Below are 21108 nucleotides of genomic sequence, written 5' to 3' on the forward strand. Positions count from 1 at the left end.
GGGAAACATAACCCCCATTTTTAAAAAGGGAAAAAGGGAAAAAAAGGAAGACCCGGGGAACTACAGGCCAGTCAGTCTCAGCTCTGTGCCTGGGAAGATCATGGAACAGATCCTCCTGGAAGCTACGCTAAGGCACATGGAGGACAGGGAGGTGATTCGAGACAGCCAGCATGGCTTCACCAAGGGCAAGTCCTGCCTGACTAACCTAGCGGCCTTCTAGGATGGAGTGACTACATCAGTGGACACGGGAAGGGCTATAGATGTCATCTCTCTGGACCTCTGTAAGGCCTTTGACGCAGTCCCCCACAACATCCTTCTCTCTAAACTGGAGAGGTATGGAGTTGATGGATGGACTGTCCGGTGGGTGAGGAATTGGCTGGATGGTCACATCCAGAGGGTAGTGGTCAACATCTCAAAGTCCAGATGGAGACTGGTGACGAGTGGCGTCCCGCAGGGGTCCGTATTGGGACCGGTACTGTTTAATATCTTCATCAATGCCATAGACAGTGGGATCGAGTGCACCCTCAGCAAGTTTGCAGATGACACCAAGCTGAGTGGTGCGGTCGACACGCCAGAGGGACGGGATGCCATCCAGAGGGACCTGGACAAGCTCGAGAAGTGGGCCTGTGTGAACCTCATGAGGTTTAAAAAGGCCAAGTGCAAGGTCCTGCACCTGGGTCGGGGCAACCCCCGGTATCAATACAGGCTGGGGGATGAAGGGATTGAGAGCAGCCCTGCCGAGAAGGACTTGGGGGTACTGGTGGATGAAAAGCTGGACATGAGCCAGCAATGTGCACTCGCAGCCCAGAAGGCCTACCATATCCTGGGCTGCATCAAAAGAAGCGTGGCCAGCAGGTCGAGGGAGGTGATTCTGCCCCTCTACACTGCTCTGGTGAGACCCCACCTGGAGTACTGCGTCCAGCTCTGGAGCCCTCAGCATAAGAAAGACATGGACCTGTTGGAGTGGGTCCAGAAGAGGGCCACGAAAATTATCAGGGGACTGGAACACCTCTCCTATGAAGAAAGGCTGAGAGAGTTGGGGTTGTTCAGCCTAGAGAAGAGAAGGCTTTGGGGAGACCTTATTGCAGCCTATCAGTACTTAAAGGGGGCTTATAAGAAAGATGGCAGCAAACTTTTTAGCAGGGCCTGTTGTGACAGGACAAGGGGGAATGGCTTTAAACTAAAGGGGGGTAGATTTAGACTAGATAGAAGGAAGAAATTTTTTACGCTGAGGGTGGTGAAACACTGGAACAGGTTGCCCAGAGAGGTGGTGGATGCCCCATCCCTGGAAACATTCCAAGTCAGGTTGGACGGGGCTCTGAGCAACCTGATCTAGTTGAAGATGTCCCTGCTCATTGCAGGGGAGTTGGACTAGATGACCTTTAGAGGTCCCTTCCAACCCAAACTATTCTATGATTCTATGATTCTGCTTGTAGATCCGTGTCAGATGAGTTGGTGCTCTCATGCTGACCTCTGAAATTTGTGTCTACAGCACTGACACCTATGAAAAGATTTCTATCATCAAACTCATGAGAGAATCTCGTCCTGAGAAAATCTGTAAATAATGCTGAATAATTTGCAGTCTAGACAAAAGCTAGTTCTGTGCTTGTAACTAGCATGTAACTCCAGTGAAGTCTCTGGGGTGTACAGATAGTAGCAGGGTAGATAAGTACCAAATTAGATCCCTGTTATCCAAGGGGTAATAGATCAAGAGTATTATATTTATTTGAAAGAAAAGCAGCTATTAAAATTCCCCCTTCTCCCCCCAAAATACTGCAGAGGTTAGAATATGCAAAATTATCACTGAAAATTATATAACATTTTTCAACTTCCAAATACACAAAACACACTCGGTGAGAATAAATCCAGGATCATTGGTGATCAAACTGATAATAGTTCCAAAGAATTCAGCTACATTTGGCTCCAGTTAAATAGCATAACTAGGTATATTTTAGCTAGTTACTGTGGTATATAATGTAAATGTAATAACATTTCTCCTCATGACCTCCTTTCAGCTGCCCCATTGGGGATATAATGGAGTGTGAGATTGTGACCAAACTTTATCAGAAAAAATTACTATATTTTCATTAATTATATGAATACTTCTGTTGCTTTAACTTGGGTATTGTACTGAAGAGCAGTGTATCTATCTCCATCATTCAAGTGAAAAACAGTTAAAATGGGTTAATTCAGTGCAAGTTTCTTATTTAAGCACTGTTCTCCTTCAGCTGCTCTCAAAAATTTCACAAGTGTAATAGTCAATTAAAATGGTCTAATATGGTGTTATTGTTACAAGGATAATATGACAAAATATAACTCAGTTTAATCCATTTCAATGTAAAAAAAATTAATAATGGCACAAGTTATGCCAGTATTTTCTTTTTTTTTTTTTTTTTGTTACTGCTGCTGTTAGAAATGGACCCAGCCTAGTTTTACTGGTTTCACAGTTTGGTTACAGCAATTGATTTCTGTAGAAAGAATTAACTAAATTCTTCTCATCACTTTTTGGCATGGAAAATGCAAAAAAGCCCATGTCACTCATGTAAAAAGAAGTGGGCGTTGTAGCAGTGTTCACACCACATTCTTATCCTCTAATAGCTTGTCATCCATATAACTTAAGGCACTCCACAACTGTGTTTGATTTTGAGCACAAATACTTTAGGGGATGACCCATGGGAGAGAAATATTAAAGACCACTGCTCTATATTAATGCTTTTGCAGAAAATCAAGAAAGCAACTTCGGCTTTTCTTTGCTGTGAAAATGAGCAACATTTTAAGAGTAATACAAACATAATAGGCCTTGGCTGGTATGGACTCACTGATCTGCTTGTATCAATGGCATGACACTGGTATATATGAGCTATCAAGACCTAATTAAGGAGCCCTCACAACTTTTCTTGAGATTAGAGAGTATAATTCTCTTCATCTTACATATGGAAAATGATATATGGCTCCTTTGCAACAGCAGACAAGTTAGCCTTAAAAGTAGGTCGTAGGTCTTAACTGACTCTTCCCTCGCATTTTCTGGGTCTTCCTAGATTACAGAATTCCCCTAAATTATAGTTCTTCTTATTTCCACCTAAGCACCTTGTGCTAATTCTCGAGGTAACATTACATGTAAGTAACTAATGGAAGTTATGTTTAGAGTTTTCATTTATCTAACTGGCCATATCTTTTTCTGCTTGGCAGTAGTTAGGCAGCTACAAATATCAGAGGGGCCTTTGCTGCTGAGTTGGATATCACTGATGATGGAGTGAGCTGATTTTGGGAACTGTTGTTCTTACCCCCTCACAGGTAGCAGACTTGCAGTGTCATATGTAACTGTCTTCACTCTGTTCAAGTCCATTGGGTTTCAAGCCTGAGTGGCGATTAGCGCAGAATTGTTCTCACACAGCTGTAAGAAACTCAGTGGATATTCAGATCTGTCACAGCACATGTGAAGTTTTTTTAGTTTATATGTGCAACTCCATCCTTATCAATGCTGATTTTTCATGCTGCAATTAAGAATCTTACTATAAAAACCTTACAGCAGAAGGCCTTATAATTGTTTTTTTTTAATAATACATGATCATTTGTGCCTATCAACATTTATATTTGCATTTTGATATCAATATTTGTATTGTGAGGCACTCACAAAGAAAATAAAACAAAATAATCCTCCTCTTTCAGCTCTTTATAGATTTGGACAAGAAACTTTTTTTATTATTATTATTTCTGGTTTAATATGGCCCATTTTCTGAAGGGCTTTACTAGATCCTAGACCTATTGTTTATCTTGCAGTTCTCACTGAAGTCTTTCTCATATGCAAAGACTCTAGACCTTGTAGCTGTGGCCAACCTAATGCTTCTTGCTAAGTAAATACAAAGCCTCTGGTAATTGCACTAGAATTTATATATCTTCATATCAAAATGTATGTAATTTTTATATATTAAAAAATCTATATTTATACATTAAAAATGCATCCAGGAAAGGCCACCTCTCCTTTCTTGACAATAAAAGGAGGTCTTTCATGTTAAATTGCTTGGTTTGATGTTCTCTCTCTTTTTCATGCGCATAAACTATGTCATCAGTGTGCTTCCCAATAAAAATCAGCTATTACTTTGTCATGCTTGATTCACAGCCACTGCCCAGCTACCATCAAAGCCTCTACTTCTAATCACAGAACAAGTAGCACCCTCAACTCCACTGTTAATCCTGAGTTGCATAGACCAGTACAATGGCCATACAGAATGGCTTTTGCATCGTATATAAAGCAGCCAATTTCAAAAAAATTTTCAGTGAAAAAACTTCCTCCTCACCTCACTGCACACTAAAGTCCACATGGTTCCACAGTCTGAACAGACTGCATTCAGTTTTCAGGGACAGAAAATCAGCATTTCCAGAAAAAGTACCGAATACCAAGTTACACTGTTGGCTTCAGTTGGTGTGTGGTTACCATAAGGAATTTTTAAGTAAATGAAAAAACATGTGGATTTTCCAGTACTTCTCTGCTCAGACAAAAAGCATAGAACAGATTTAGGAGGAAATTATTGCAGATTCCTTTTCCTTTAAGCAGTTGGCAACTCATCAATGTTTTTCCAGCTGATCTATTCATCACATTATTTGTTGGCTTGGTCTAGGATGTTTTTCTCTAAAATTCCTCAACACTTTTGCCCCTCCTGTAATTTCCCCAGTGGTAGACCTGTCATGACCACTGAGTTAGATGGACTATTGTTCTGACTACTACTACTTTAAAAATCAGAAGAAAGGTTGGAGCCAGGCATACTACCTGGATAAACCATTTAGAAGATATTTGGTTGGAGCTATATTTCTCTTATATTAAGACACGATGCCCAAACAACGTAGCCATCCAGTTACTCTAGTGATAGCTGAAAAGGGATCTCTAAAGTCACTATGTAAGTTGTAGTAACTTCTACTACTCCCAAATCAGTATGCTCTTGGGCAGAAAATATAGAGATGAAAAGCTGTCTCCCATTACTGGCCCCTTGAGCCATCCAATATCCCAGAGAGAGTTTGTTTTAAAGAAAAAAACTTAATCATATGTATTACAAACACAGCAAAACGTTTCCGATATCTGAAAGACAAAGACAATGTGGCTGTTAGGGTTAGTCTTACTATATCCCAAAATGTCAACGCACTTGCCAAAAATGAATTTTATCAGTTCAGTGCAGCCAAGGGATTTAGTTTATCTAACTGTCCTACAAGGAATAAATAGTTTACCACTGTTTTTGAAGATTGGGGTAAATCTAACATTCTATTGACATATGCTATAGATTTAATTTAATGCTGTGGTTCAGATGTCTCTTCTGATAAATTTTAGTAAAATCTATGCTAAGAAGAATGGAGCTGTTTCAGTATTTATGGGGTTTAAAATGCAGGGTTAGCAAAGGAAACGTTAATTGAAACAATGTTTGTATATATTCTTGCAATGATTTGGAGAATGTTGCTAAAGTTTGTTGGTCACTCGGTTCTGAATATTAGAAGTTTAGTATTTTTCAGTTTTATTGGTCTTTTCTATAGTGAGAAAATCCTCTAATGAAGTGATTAAATAGCTCAATTTTTATTTTTTAGGCATATTGGAGATAACATCTGTAGAAATCGGAGTTGTGGCAGTTAAGTCCATTAAGAGCAACTATTATTTAGCCATGAACAAGAAAGGAAAAGTCTACGGCTCTGTAAGTATTTTTTTATCTTCCAAATGGATTGCAATAGTCAGCACAGTTCCCTCTCTTACCTACTGAAAACCCTACTTGACTGTGTATTACTACTAATTAGAGCTGAAATGAGCTGTTCATCAAAATTTCATCCTGTGGTAAACCAGCAGCCACCCTCTCCACAAGCTCCCTGGTGTTTGTTAGGCTCATATCATACCAAAGCAGCTGCTGGGGGATTTATCATGCTTACCACTTCAGTCAGGTTTCTTATTAAGTAGTGGCCAATGGAGAGGATCCTACAAAATGTAATCTTTAAGGCTGCTTTTCCCTGTTTTTTCTGCAGTACAGCCACATTTATCAGTAATTCCAGGGGGATAAAGTGTACCTAAAATCTTGTAAACTTCAGCTGATGGAGGAGACACACCAAATTATCAAACTACGACTGCCAAGATGATTTCTAGAGTAGCCAGCTTTAAGTTGACTGTATTAATTAATACACAAGATTATGGACAGTACAGAGAGACAGAGACATATATCAGCAGACAGATAAGCTTTGACTGAGCAGAATTTGGATATCATTTGAAAATTGTCCATATATACTCTATTTGTATTTGTGTAAGTTTGGGGTTACTGATACTTTCAGTTAAAAAAAAAAAACCCACACAAAAAACAAACAAACAAACAAACAACTGTAACTATCCAAATATTGTTCTGGTATTACATCTGGTTTGGTTTGTAATTTTGCAGCTTTTTGCCAGTTCCAGTGAGTTTGAGCCCACATAAATGTAAACTTATTCAAGTCATCTGCAAAGGTTATGAGCCAATCTTCAGATTGCTCAGTATTCAGAACATCCATAGGCTTTAAAAAGAGCACTTCACAGATAGGTACTGGGGCTGGATTTATCCTCAGGCAATGTAGCTAAGCCTACCTCTGCTGAAAATTATGAAGTAATGCCAGTCTGAGACTACCAGCAGAATCAACTGAGACTCAAGGGGGTTGAAGTCATTTGGCCCTCTTTTTTTTAAGGAAGCATTTCTATGGGGTGGGTTTAGTTCATAGAAACTATATAAACTGTCCTCCCTCATCTGCACTGTGGCTAGTCACTCCTGGTTCATAAGGTTACTTCTGACCTTCTAAACTCCTGGGCAGTGTCAAAGAATCACATTAAGGAAAGACCAGAACAGAGAAATGTTTCTTACGCTCCCGTAAATGTGAATTTTAGTTTCTAAAATTACACTGGTCAGAAATACAGGATGATCATGTGCTCAGTCCTGCACCATTGAGAGGTATAAGGGTATACTGAGTTGCTGACTGTCGTGGTTTAATCTCAGTCGGCAACTAAGCACCACACAGCCGCTCGCTCACTCCCCCCCACCCGGTGGGATGGGGGAGAGAATTGGAAGAGTAGAAGTGAGAAAACCTCGTGGGTTGAGATAAAAACAGTTTAATAATTGAAATAAAATGATGATAATAATAATACACAAAACAAGTGATGCACAGTACAATTGCTCACCACCCACCGACCGATGCCCAGCCAGTCCCCGAGCAGCAGCCCCCCCGGCCAGCTTTCCCCAGTTTATGTACTCAGCATGACGTCACATGGTATGGAATGTCCCTTTGGCCAGTTTGGCTGTGCCCCCTCCCAGCTTCTTGTGCACCTCCAGCCTTCTCAGTCGGTAGAGCATGGAAAACTAAAAAGTCCTTGGCTAGTGTAAGCATTACCTAGCAACAACTAAAACATCAGTGCATTATCAACTTTGTTCTCATCCTAAATCCAAAACACTGTACCAGCTACTAGGAAGGAAATTAACTCTATCCCTGCCGAAACCAGGACACTGACAAAGTTACCATTTGTCAGTTAAGCTCCATTCATTGATCATGGGTGTGCTTCTGGACATATGTGAAGGTGTTGGCATAAATCACCATAGTCAATTCACATGTCTCAGTGAACAATGTTTAACTTAGTTGTTTGTGATGATCTATCCCAAAGCCTGAGATAAGTTTTCCTACCCAAGTTGTTAGCCATGGCTGGTGTGGTGAGAGTTCATTCTAACCCTATACACATACAAAAGAAGGCAAAGCAGCTTTCATGTACCATAAATGGAAACTGCTGCCATAAGATTCAGTAATTCACAGTGTATTAGAAATAGTGTTGACAGGAGGATACGAATGTGGAAAGCCTTTTTTTTTTTTAATTCCAGCTGAGATAATTTTTCAATATTCACATCATGAAATCACAACATAATTACCTATCAAAACCTATTCCATAATACTTCTGAGATTTCAAGAATGCTTCTGTTGTTATTTTTCCCATCCTCCCAAGACTTGCAGTTAGATTCATATTACTGCAGTGTGCAGCTTGCAGATGGATATGAAAAACAGAACCAATAAAAATTGTAAAAACACTCTTAAGCATGTGCACAATAGACATTGGTGCAGGGTTATACTGAAATTTGTTTGAAATGAGCAAAGCAGTCCTGGGCTAACACTCAGACCCCTGCCAATAAGACTTCTTAACCACATCACATCATCTGTTCTCTCTGTATTATCTAAGAATAGAGATAAAAGTTTGTATTCGAGTACAGTTCTGCATTTGGGAAAACAAGTCAAGTAAGACTATTTCTATGTTTATCAAATAGGTTGCCATTTGACTGACTTCGGTTAGAATGAGAGAGCAAAGGAAGACTCATTATTTGCTTACTTTAACAAAATAAGGTGCTGGCAGATAGGAGAAATTACTGCAATTTAGAACTGTGATTGATGGTCACCTGCCTTCTTAATACCTTGAAGCAGGAGGTGGCATATTACAGCAAGTAAAAGTTAAATGATCTGTATGTAGCTTTGTGAATACAGGCAGTATCAAGGGTCATTTTGCAGAGAGTCTTTGCTTGATAGTGTCTTCCCCAACAGTCATTGTTCATCTAACTACTAATCCTAAAATTGAAGTGCATTTTGGGAGCCAAACTGAGTTTGAATATGTGCAATTCTGTTAGGAAAACATAAGCATGTGTTCTGTAGTCTTAGCAACAACTAAGTAAAACATTAATTATAGACCTGAAAATTCTTACTGTATCAAAGTACTGAACATTAATTAGTTTAAAAATTCTAATTTAAATTAATAGGAATGGAAAATATATTTTTTTAAATATTCTTATGTCCATTTGTCGTGGTTTAACCTCAGTCAGCAACTGAGCACCACACAGCCACTCGCTCACTCCCCCTGCCCCCAGTGGGATGGGGGAGAGAATTGGAAGAGTAGAAGTGAGAAAAACTCGTGGGTTGAGATTAAAACAGTTTAATAATTGAAATAAAATAATAATAGCAATAATAATAATGTAATAATAATAATAATACACAAAGCAAGTGATGCACAGTGCAACTGTTCACCACCCGCCGACCGATGCCCAGCCAGTCCCCGAGCAGCGGCCCCCCCAGCCAGCTTTCCCCAGTTTATGTACTGAGCATGACGTCACATGGTATGGAATGTCCCTTTGGCCAGTTTGGCTGTGCCCCCTCCCAGCTTCTTGTGCACCTCCAGCCTTCTCAGTCGGTAGAGCATGGGAAACTAAAAAGTCCTTGGCTAGTGTAAGCATTACCTAGCAACAACTAAAACATCAGTGCCTTATCAACTTTGTTCTCATCCTAAATCCAAAACACAGCATTGTACCAGCTACTAGGAAGGAAATTAACTCTATCCCTGCCGAAACCAGGACAGTATCCACCCCTTATTCTATACCATCTACGTCATGCTCAAGTCCCATATTTTCCAGTACATTTTCATTAATCACCACCCCTTTTCCTGGGTTTTTTTTTTAATATATATATATATATACACACACAGATATCATTCCCTTAGTCTATGGGCCATCCCTCTAAAATGTTCGGTGAGTTCATTTAGTCCATGACTTTGGGCTCCATCTGTCATAATAATCTTCCAGGGCAGGAAAAATGGAGATGGTATGTGGTGCTGGATTGTTTCATGTTGAAGTCAGTTCTGGTACCATCATCACTGTGCTTTGCTTGGTTTCATCGAAGTTTATTCTTCATTAATCTGGGTGATTCTTATTGTAATATCATTAGTATGGCATATAATATTATGTAGCACTTAACATCACATAATTCAGATCATTGGCTATTCTCACCCAAAATCAAATCCCCTTGAGGTACACATTGGACTTCCCCATCCTTCCGCATCACCCACCAAGTGCACCCAGGTCCTTGAGCAAAAGCAATCCCACAGATGGGTTTGCTTCTGCCTGAGGCAGGAATAACCCAGACTGTCTTCCCCAGCATATTTTTTATGTGCCCTACAGGGACTTTATTCCCATCTACAGTACGTAAAAGTTCTGACTGGGCAGGGCCAGCTCGATTGGCAGATCCCCTCGTGTTGACTAACCAGGTGGCCTTTGCTAAATGCATATCCCAACGTTTGAACGTCCCACCACCCATTGCTCTCAGTGTTAGTCTTTAACAGTCCATTGTATCGTTCAATTTTCCCAGAGGCTGGTGCATGACAGGGGATGTGATATACCCACTCAATGCCATGCCCTTTGGCCCAGGTGTCTATGAGGTTGTTTCGGAAATGAGTCCCGTTGTCTGACTCAATTCTTTCTGGGGTGCCATGTCGCCATAGGACTTGCTTTTCAAGGCCCAGGATAGTGTTCCGGGCAGTGGCATGGGGCACGGGATATGTTTCCAGCCATCCGGTGGTTGCCTCCACCATTGTAAGCACGTGGCGCTTGCCTTGGCGGGTTTGTGGGAGTGTGATATAATCGATCTGCCAGGCCTCCCCATATTTATATTTCAGCCATCGTCCTCCATACCAAAGAGGCTTTAACCGCTTGGCTTGCTTGATTGCAGCGCATGATTCGCATTCATGGATAACCTGCGCAATAGTGTCCATGGTCATGTCCACCCCTCGATCACGAGCCCATCTGTATGTTGCATCTCTTCCTTGGTGGCCTGAGGTGTCATGGGCCCACCGAGCTAGAAATAATTCACCCTTCTGTTGCCAGTCCAGATCCACCTGAGCCCCTTCAATCTTAGCAGCCTGATCCACCTGCTGGTTGTTTTGATGTTCTTCAGTGGCCCGACTCTTGGGTACGTGAGCATCTACGTGACGGACTTTTACAACCAGGTTCTCCACCCGGGCAGCAATATCTTGCCACAATGCAGCAGCCCAGATGAGTTTGCCTCTGCGCTGCCAGTTGCTCCGCTTCCATTGCTGCAACCACCCCCACAGGGCATTTGCCACCATCCATGAGTCAGTCTAGAGATAGAGCACTGGCCACTTTTCTCGGTCAGCAATGTCTAAAGCCAGCTGGATGGCCTTTACTTCTGCAAATTGGCTTGATTCACCTTCTCCTTCAGCAGTTTCTGCCACTTGTTGCATAGGACTCCATACGGCAGCTTTCCACCTCTGATGCTTTCCTACATTACGACAGGACCCATCAGTGAACAGGGCATATTGCTTCTCATTTTCTGGTAGTTCATTATACATTGGGGCCTCCTCAGCACGCGTCACCTCCTCCTCTGGCGATATTCCAAAATCTTTGCCTTCTGGCCAATCCATGATCACTTCCAGGATTCCTGGGCGACTGGGGTTTCCTATTCGAGCCCGTTGTGTGATCAGTGCGACCCACTTACTCCACGTAGCATCAGTTGCATGATGTGTACAGGGGATCCTCTGAACATCCAGCCCAGCACTGGCAGTCGGGATGCCAGGAGGAGCTGTGCTTCAGTGCCGATCACTTCCGAAGCAGCTCGAACCCCTTCATATGCTGCCAATATCTCTTTTTCAGTTGGAGTATAGCGGGCCTCGGATCCTCTGTATCCCCGACTCCAAAACCCTAGGGGTCGACCTCGAGTCTCCCCTGGTGCTTTCTGCCAGAGGCTCCAGGTAGGGCCGTTCTCCCCGGCTGCGGTGTAGAGCACATTTTTTACATCTTGTCCTGCCTGGACTGGCCCCAGGGATACTGCGTGAACTATCTCCTCTTTAATTTGTTCAAAAGCTTGTCATTGCTCAGGGGTGAAGTTCCAAAACATTGGGGGTGCCCATTGGCCTAGGTACTTGCCCATCTTGTCCCACACACCCTGCCACTCATAACTATTCGGCTTTGGGGCAGATCTCTGGATGATATTCTTAAATTGCTTACCAACTTTAGACAAAACCGAAACAATATTCCCAAGAAGTACCAATAGAAGTATCTTAACTACCCAAGGATGTTCAAAATACTGAAAAGTTACTGTAATGAAGGAGGAAACATCATAGAAGAAGGTAGTGACACTGCCATTCTGTATTTCCTCCGTAAAAAAACTCTCAGAGGAAGAACTGTAATTGCTAGTTGTCTCCACGAAGTGGTATCCGTAGTACATTAATGGCTTCATTACGAAACTCACATACCAAATTAAGCCCAAGGTCAATGTTTTAAAAATAAACCTCCCAAGCAGAACATCACTAATCACTGCAGACCACAGCAAACTGCAAAAACCAACACCAATCTCTAACATGTACAGCAAAAAAACGACCATGATGCAGACTAGACAAATCAATATCGAGAACAGAGGAACCAACATTGTGACCCACAACTGTTAACAGATATAAATTACTTAATACACTCCGGTTAACCTGTTATTATCTCAAACCCTTCGTGCCCCACGTTGGGCACCAAAAAAGACTGTCGTGGTTTAACCTCAGTCGGCAACTGAGCACCACCCAGCCGCTCGCTCACCCCCCCCCACCCAGTGGGATGGGGGACAGAATTGGAAGAGCACAAGTGAGAAAACCTCGTGGGTTGAGATAAAAACAGTTTAATAATTGAAATAAAATAATAATAACAATAATAATAATGTAATAATAATAATACACAAAGCAAGTGATGCACAGTACAATTGCTCACCACCCGCCGACCGATGCCCAGCCAGTCCCCGAGCAGCGGCCCCCCCGGCCAGCTTTCCCCAGTTTATGTACTCAGCATGACGTCACATGGTATGGAATGTCCCTTTGGCCAGTTTGGCTGTGCCCCCTCCCAGCTTCTTGTGCACCTCCAGCCTTCTCAGTCGGTAGAGCATGGAAAACCAAAAAGTCCTTGGCTAGTGTAAGCATTACCTAGCAACAACTAAAACATCAGTGTGTTATCAACTTTGTTCTCCTCCTAAATCCAAAACACTGTACCAGCTACTAGGAAGGAAATTAACTCTATCCCTGCCGAAACCAGGACACCGTTTTATTAATGTGGATACTTTATATCTTTATTAGCTGAATATCTAAGGATTTTGATCATAATAAAAGATAAAACATCCCTGAAATTCTTATCTGTACCATGAAAATTGTTTTATTATTCAGACATGTTTCTCATCTTGTTCGTAGACATGTTAAAAATACCACATGTAATTAGTATATCATACTCTGAGATTCTGACGTGCTTCTGCCTGAGCTGCAAAATAACATCTTGTTTTCTGAAAAGCAGAAACAACAAAATTATAATTTTTGGCTGTTATTTAAGTATGTTGTAAATGTCCTACTTTCAAAAGCTTTCTAAATAGAATATAAGTAACTTGATCAAACTTTTTTCTATGTAGGAATTACTTGTTTGTGAAAACAAAGCATTCTTGGCTTTATTATAGAGATGAAGATCTGCATAAAAGTGCATTTAACATTATAGAAAAAAATAGTCTTCCCCTACATGCTTCCACATGCTTGTATTTTTTATCCTTTCTAACAAACTGATAACAGTTTCTCCTTTTAAAATTAAAACCTTCATCCCTGGTACCTTACATGAAATTGCTTTCAAGTTTACTTAGTCAATAAGATAAGATACAGGATCATATATATTTCTTTTTTAGGCTAAGCCCCTCTTCAGGTCAGCAAAGTAAACAGGCCTCACATCCATTGTAACAGCAGCGTAACAGTGATTTGCACCCATTCAAAAAAGCCCTTTTTCATGGCCAGTGTGGTGTAAAGGATCTTACTTTAAATAAGAAGTAGACCTATGCCATGCATATTTGTTTAACATATGGTATCAATAATCTGGTTCAAGATATTTAAGCGTTATATTTGTTAGAACTGAAATATGATGAATGATTCCAAGATTGCTACCTCATACTTTGAGTTTATGACTGAGAATTTGATTTAATATTGTTGCCATATTCCAACACAGGGAAGTTTCATTTTGGCTGTGAGTGAATTATATAATTTTACTGCTATAATTATGCACTGAATAATTGATTATGTCTTTTGTTGGTTTCACTTTTTGCAGTCTAACTGATGTTGCTTTAAATGCTATGGACACAGTGAAACTTTTCTTTAAAATACACTGTAGAATCCTAAAAGGGTGTCACATACAGAACACCCAAATCTTCCAAAACATTTTTAGAAATTATTTACCTTCGGTATGCTGCAACTCTGAAAGATTATGTTTATTCTGAATTTGTGCATTTATTTTCTTCTTTTAACAGAAGGAGTTTAACAGTGATTGCAAATTGAAGGAAAGAATAGAAGAAAATGGATATAACACATATGCATCCTTAAATTGGAAGCACAATGGAAGGCAAATGTTCGTGGCCCTGAATGGAAGGGGAGCCACAAAGAGAGGACAGAAAACAAGAAGGAAAAACACTTCAGCTCACTTTCTTCCAATGGTAGTAATGCCATAGATGAAGGAACTATTTTATCGATGCAGTTGAACCAAAGGCTCTTATGTCAAGAATATTTGGTAATCCTCTTGAAGAGTAAATGCAAGGAAATAGTGCAGACATCTGCTTGTTTGAAAAGAGAGCAGGGGAAGCCTTTGAAGGTTTTGTACTCATTGCTGGCACATGAAATACTTTTATTTAGTTCGGTATCATATCTTATAATCAAGATACAAGCTGGATCAAATGGGATGGAAGTTATTGCCAGTGTGAACAATTTTTTTTAATCTCTGCGACAGAACTTAAGGGACTTAAGACAATCTGTTGAATGATCTTCATGGGGAAAGTTATTTATAGAATACTAACTCATATCAAAGACCTTAATTGCTCATTCAAGCCTAATGATCCAATGAACAGTTAGACACACTAGCATTTACTGGAAGCACTTGGATCACATGCACAAATAATGACATTTCTGGAGAAGCCTTGTGGAAGAATGGATAGGATTAAGGAATATAAGCAAAGTAGTGTAAAACTGTTCTAACAAAACAAATAGTATGGTTTGCTTGTGTGTTCTAACTTCATTCCTTTTTATTTCTAAGTTATTTATTTAATAGGATGTTAAATATCTTTTTGATTTGAAATGTTTTCCTCATTTGCTTCTTTGTTATTTTCCCTTTTTCTCAGTACTTCACACAGAGGTTGATAGGTTAAAATGTCAAAACCTCATAAGTACTCTGAGAATAGGTATTAGACAAGGCTTTAAAGGCAGAATTTAATGTGTATAATCCATTTTTTTCCTAAACTGTCTTGCACTTAAGCAAAAAGTCCAAACAAGCAGTGCTTGGATTTATGGTATTGGGTGTCTTTATGTTGGAGAGGGTTTTTTTACTTATCAGCACTCAAGAACAAACCTCAAGAAATACTTTGTTCAAGGTGTCTTTCTGCTATTTTGAAATTGAGAGAAGGGGCCACATCTGTACTTGGGTATCAATGCATCTGTGTGTATATTCATCTGACTTTGATTTCAATTTGGAACTAAGATCTAATGCATTGCAATCAGTGTGATATTCTGCAGCAAGCATTGGGCTGGAACCTAGATGTGGACAGCCACTGAGATTGCAAACGTTAAAATTAAACAGCATGTAATTCCCAAGTGTATTCCTAAAAGGTAAGTAAGAAGGCAACACAGTTCTGCACTTCTTATTCAGTTAATACACCCATTCAGCACATTTGCCCTTGTTACCAGCTTGTAGAATCAACGAGCATATAGTGGGAGCAATACCTAAGTAAGGACTGAGGGATAGGAGATCCAAAATCATGCTCGTGCATTTATCAGATTATTACTCACATGTATATTATATATGAGAGCCAACCAAAAAGCTGTGCTGGTATTCAGCTTTAGCATGCCTTTCATATCCATCATAGTAACTGAAGGCTCAAAATACATAATATCCAGCACATTTTTATGAATTCTTACTAGTCCCATGGCTTAACTTGAGCAACTGCAGTATAAAAGTTAAGCATAATATGAAGTCTGTTCAATTAAAGGTACATAAGGTTTGTTTTATGCTTTGCTTTACTCTAATTTTAGAGAGCTCTGGATAGCTCACCAATGTAACCATGTTGAAATTCATTTTGTTAGAGCAGATAAATAGAAAACAGTACATCAAACAATTTGTACCACTGTCTTCACATTGTATTCCACTAAATAAATAAACAAGCCTTTGCAGTGTCTGTAGTAAGAAACAAAAGTAGTATAATATTATTTTGTTCTAAATACTTTAAGTATGAGATTATATTGATGCTGCAGTTTTATCTTCAATATTTCTTGTTGTGAAAATGGTTTTATTTTTATTGTTTGGAAACTGTATTTTGGTACAAAGGAGAGCCTTGCTTAATGTGTCTTTTTGAGAATGTTTAACCTCTATAAAGGCTGGTGGTGTTGGAATCTTCTATAACTTATTTAAGTCAATGTTTAACCAGCACTTCAATCTTAATGTGTTATTTAAATATTAGCTGTTTTTAAAAAAACCCAAAAAAATAATAGCTTTCCCATAAAATACAAAATGGTCAGATTGTATTTCCTGTCCTTAAATAAAGTCAACTGTTTTAAAACCAGGAAGTCATTTGTGAGACAACATTTTAGCTGATAGCTAACATTATATTTCATGGTACTTTATCTCCAGCTTGCTGCTTCACAAATGAGATTTTTCTAGAAAGGGAAATAAGAATTTCAGATTTTAAATGTAATTGGAGGTCACAGCAAAACTTAACTACCATGATAAAAGCGAGTTTCTGTTGTTTAAAATTTGTAACCAATAATTAAAACTGACAAGACATAATGGACCACCCGCAGTGAACATTCAATGTGAGATTGGACAAATGCAGTATTGGATGACCACTTAAAGAACATTTAGGGTACAAATGAAGTTCTCTTTTGACAGAATTACCTAGATGAGTTGGTCAGGGGAAAAATCATGCATAAACATTATCATAGTACTCAAAACACCATGCTGCTCAGAGGCCAAATCCAGGAAATATCACTTTTCCAAAGTGAGTCAGAAGCCATTTGTGACATGAATAGCGGTGAAACAAAAAAATCCTTGAAGGAATCAATGATTCCTGCATGATTGGCATACTGTAATACCCACTGTGGTGGGAGCAAACTGCAGACACTCTATCTAGAGTATCACAGAACCTCAACCATAAGCTCTGTTTTCTGTCACCCTCAGTGTAACAGACTCCTGAGCAAAAGGAAAACAGGGGGGGGGATTTAAAAAAGAAAAGGGAAACAAAAATCACTGAGCAACAATGTATAGTATGTTATATTTAAATAAAAATAATAAAATGTCGGGAATAGAGAATAAGAGTATTGTCCCTTGTTTGTTTTATTAACCTGAAATGGTACTGCACAATAAAAATAAAAAGGGAAAAGATCTGTTGTACTACAGGATGTGGTTTGGTGCTGTATAGCAACAAAACAAAACAAAAACAAATAAACAAAAAAAAAATCACTTGAACATTTGTAAGTTTCTTTCATTTTTTGCATTTGTGAGTCAGCTATCTCCACGCTAATAATAACCAAATGCTTTAGATTCTTCCTGTAAGTATTCAGATCCACCTAATTTATGCAGTGGAAAAAGCAATGAATTTAAAGCAAGCACATTTGATGAAAGAATGAAGGGATTTAGGAAAAAGAACATGTATTCACATTTTAAAAGTAAACTTTAGATATGGAAAACCAGTTAAATTTTATATAAGACTTCATTCAAGACATTTCAGGTTATAAAGTTCACTAAAGGTTATGTGCTGGTTTTGGCTGGGATAGAGTTAATTTTCTTCATAGAAGCTAGTATGGGGCTAGGTTTTGGATTTGTGCTGAAAACAGTGTTGATAATACAGGGATGGTTTAGTTATTGCTGAGCAGTGCTTACACAGAGTCAAGGCCTTTTCTGCTTCTCACCCCACCCCACCAGCGAGTAGGCTGGGGGGGGCACAAGAAGCGGGGAGGGGACACAGCTGGGACAGCTGACCCCAACTGACCAAAGGGACATTCCATACCATATGATGTCATGCTCAGCATATAAAGCTGGGGGAAGAAGAAGGAAAGGGGGGGACATTTGGAGTGATGGCGTCTGTCTTCCCAAGTAACCGTTATGCGTGATGGAGCCCTGCTTTCCTGGAGATGGCTGAACACCTGCCTGCCAATGGGAAGTAGTGAATGAATTCCTTGTTTTGCTTTGCTTGTGTGCGTGGCTTTTGCTTTCCTTATTAAACTGTCTTTATCTCAACCCACGAGTTTTCTCACTTTTACTCTTCTGATTCTCTCCCCCATCCCACTGTGGGGGAGTGAGCGAGCGGCTGTGTGGTGCTTACTTGCTGGCTGGGGTTAAACCATGACAGGTTAGTAAGCTTTAGTAATACAATAATACCAGTGTATGAGCACAAATTTGTAATTCAGACACCTGCTGAAAGTGATTGTCTCTGTTCACACAATCAGTGGGAACTGCTTCAAGGAGTGATCTTGAAACTAATGCAGGAAGACAGCTCCTCTTTTGAAGTATCAAGTATCATTATTTACTCTCCTAAGTTAGATTGTGGGCAGAATTTATCCTCCTAATTTCCTATTAAATTGGAGAAAGAAAAGTAGAATCATAGAATCATTGAGGTTGGAAAAGACCTCTAAGATCATCAAATCCAACCATCAACCCAACACCACCATGCCCACTAAACCATGTCCCTAAGCGCCGCATCTACACGTCTTTTAAATACTTCCAGGGATGGTGACTCCACCACTTCCCTGGGCAGCCTGTTCCAATGTTTAACCACTCTTTCAGTAAAGAAATTTTTCCTCACGTCCAATCTAAACCTCCCCTGGCGCAACCTGAGGCCATTTCCTCTCGTCCTATCGCTAGTTACTTGGGAAAAGAGACCAACAGTCTGCTTCTTGTTGAGCCTCCATCTGCTGCCTTTGCCTCAGGGATGGTAGGGTGTGGCTCCACCAATCTATCTCCCTCTCACACTCCCTGATACTCCTTACCCTTTCCACTTCCTCCTTCAGCTCTGCCACCAGGCTGAGCAGATCATCCACCTGGTCACACCGTGCACAGGTGTTGCCTCTGCTGCCCTCCGGTACAAGTGACAGGCTCAGGCACTCCCTGCAGCCAGAGACCTGGACAGCTGTATGCTTGTGTGAGGGCTCCGTCTGGGTCGCCACATTCCTTCTGGCGACGGCTTTCGGCCGAGTGGAAACCATAGCTGGTCCTCTTCTGGGAGGGCGATGACTACTAGTTGAGTTGGCCTCTAGAGCCAGGAGGGGGACTGCGCCCTGCCCGCTCGCCTTCCCTGCACGCCCTGCCTGCGCGAACTGCCGCGCCACGTCCTGTTTGCCCGCCCTGTTCGCCGCACTCCGAGTCGCTCGCGCTCCTTGGGGGGGTGCTCTTGTTTGTGAGGGGGTTTTAAACTGCCGCCGTCCCTCCTGTCTCTGCCCACGCTGAGTCAGAGCTGCCACTCGTCAGGAGCTCTCTCCTCCGGCTGGGGGAGGGGGGATGCTGGGGCACCCTCTCAACCCCTGCGCTTTTGCCTTCGCGGTTTTTGCCGCGGTTTTGCCGCTTTAGGAAGGGTCCCCCGGCGCGATCCTCCGCTCCGGAGCCCTTCGCCTCTGTGGCTTCCGAGGCTTATGTACAACACATAAACACATTTTCTGCTGCAGATAGTCAATGTATGATTACTGATGGTGTTTTGAGAAAAAGCTCATTGAAACAATTTCAGTGCAACTGCAAATAACAGACAAACACATGCAAAGAAAGTTATGTTTCCCATCACATTATGGGCAAGAAATGGAATATGAAAAATTAATTGGTTTTGGACCGATCAGATTATGATTTATAGTTATGCTTAGCCACTCAATATATTTGAACCTCATGTTTAACTATATGGGAGCTTTCTTGGACTAAATTTTGGGACTGCCATTTTCTAATGAAGCACGGTGAATCTCAGATACCCGACTGATGTCTTTTCACACACTAATTCCAGAAAAAAAATATGTAGTATATAGTATGTCCTTTGCCCACCCCAACAATGTAAAGAAAATACGCTACTGTGAAAGGCAAAATAGAGAAATCATGATTAAGCCTCAAGTAACTGATTAGGGAGCACTAATCTCTAAGTTACCACAGTATAAATGAGGAGAATTTGCACTCCTGAAATTCCTCACCGGGACCTTTAATGAAATCGTATACAGTGGCAACACTAATGCAAAATACTAACTCATGCAATTGAATAATGGTGGTGACATCAGAAATACATGTCCTATCAGACCATTGTCCAAATACAAGGCTATGAGAATTGCAATACCTGATAAAAAAGCACAGGAAGTGCCCCACTGTATAGTTCTGTGTGAAATACTTAGGGCACTGATAGTATATAGATAATATACCACAGTGGAAAAAAACAGAGTCTATATTTACATCAAAGCTCAGATTCTATTTGTCTTGAGATAATGTAGTAAATGAAGAATCAAGATATTACAAGTTCTTTATTACAGCTGAAATGTAAAGTGTGTGTATCTTTGGTGTAGCCATTCATCCAAGCTCCAGGTGTACTATTTCACCTTCCAAATTATGATGTTATATCATTTATTTTTTTTATGATGAAACTGTTTTACTAATTGATCAATGAACTTTTAACCCTTTCATCTGCTAACCGTCTTCACAGAAGTCTGGGAAAAGGCCAAACACTGGTCTACAGCTGAATCTGTACTTTTTGTCTAGCTATAAATAGCTGAAAAACAGATTACATTTAATGCTGTACATGCAGGAACTTGTCTTATTCAGTGAGGCGTGTCTGAGTGGGATGAAATATGGCAGTCGCAAAACGTTCTCCCCAATTCATTTATTCATTATTTTCATGATGCCCAGCTAATTTGCATACTTTCTTGCATTAGAAATATTCTTGAAGTCTCACAGTGTCACCATGTTTCCAAAATGTATGTCACAAAATTGTATGAGCACTTTAGCTTTCTCTTTTATCTCTTTTCTTTTTAACAAGTTGAGACAGCACCCAGAAAAGGAACTGCCTTATCAGGAGCCTATACATACAATTTAACATACTTTCCAAGTTGTACTGGAATAATCCATTCAGGACAATCAAAATGTTTTGAGCTTGGTCTTCTAGTATCCATATCAGTATGCTTCAGATACAATTGACTACTTGAAAAATACTATTTTATTTTTACTCAATTATAAAAAGACTTGTCCAGGAACACTAGAATCTTGGAAAAAACTCAATAAGCACTTTCTAAATGTTAGGGCCAATAGG

At 40.3% G+C, this 21108-nt stretch overlaps 1 protein-coding gene across 1 annotated transcript in view; it reads left to right on the plus strand.

The window, feature by feature from the left end:
• Nucleotides 1-14911, plus strand: part of LOC143171907 (fibroblast growth factor 10-like) — a 78346-nt gene extending 63435 nt beyond the window's left edge. Inside the window, exons 2-3 of the mRNA XM_076361085.1 lie at nt 5572-5675; nt 14113-14911. Coding sequence (XP_076217200.1) covers nt 5572-5675; nt 14113-14310 — 302 coding nt within the window. The 3' untranslated portion in view covers nt 14311-14911. The remainder of the gene's footprint in view (nt 1-5571; nt 5676-14112) is intronic.
• The last annotated feature ends 6197 nt before the right edge of the window (nt 14912-21108 follow it).

The sequence above is a fragment of the Aptenodytes patagonicus genome, chromosome W, assembly GCF_965638725.1.
Source record: "Aptenodytes patagonicus chromosome W, bAptPat1.pri.cur, whole genome shotgun sequence".
Taxonomy (NCBI): domain Eukaryota; kingdom Metazoa; phylum Chordata; class Aves; order Sphenisciformes; family Spheniscidae; genus Aptenodytes; species Aptenodytes patagonicus.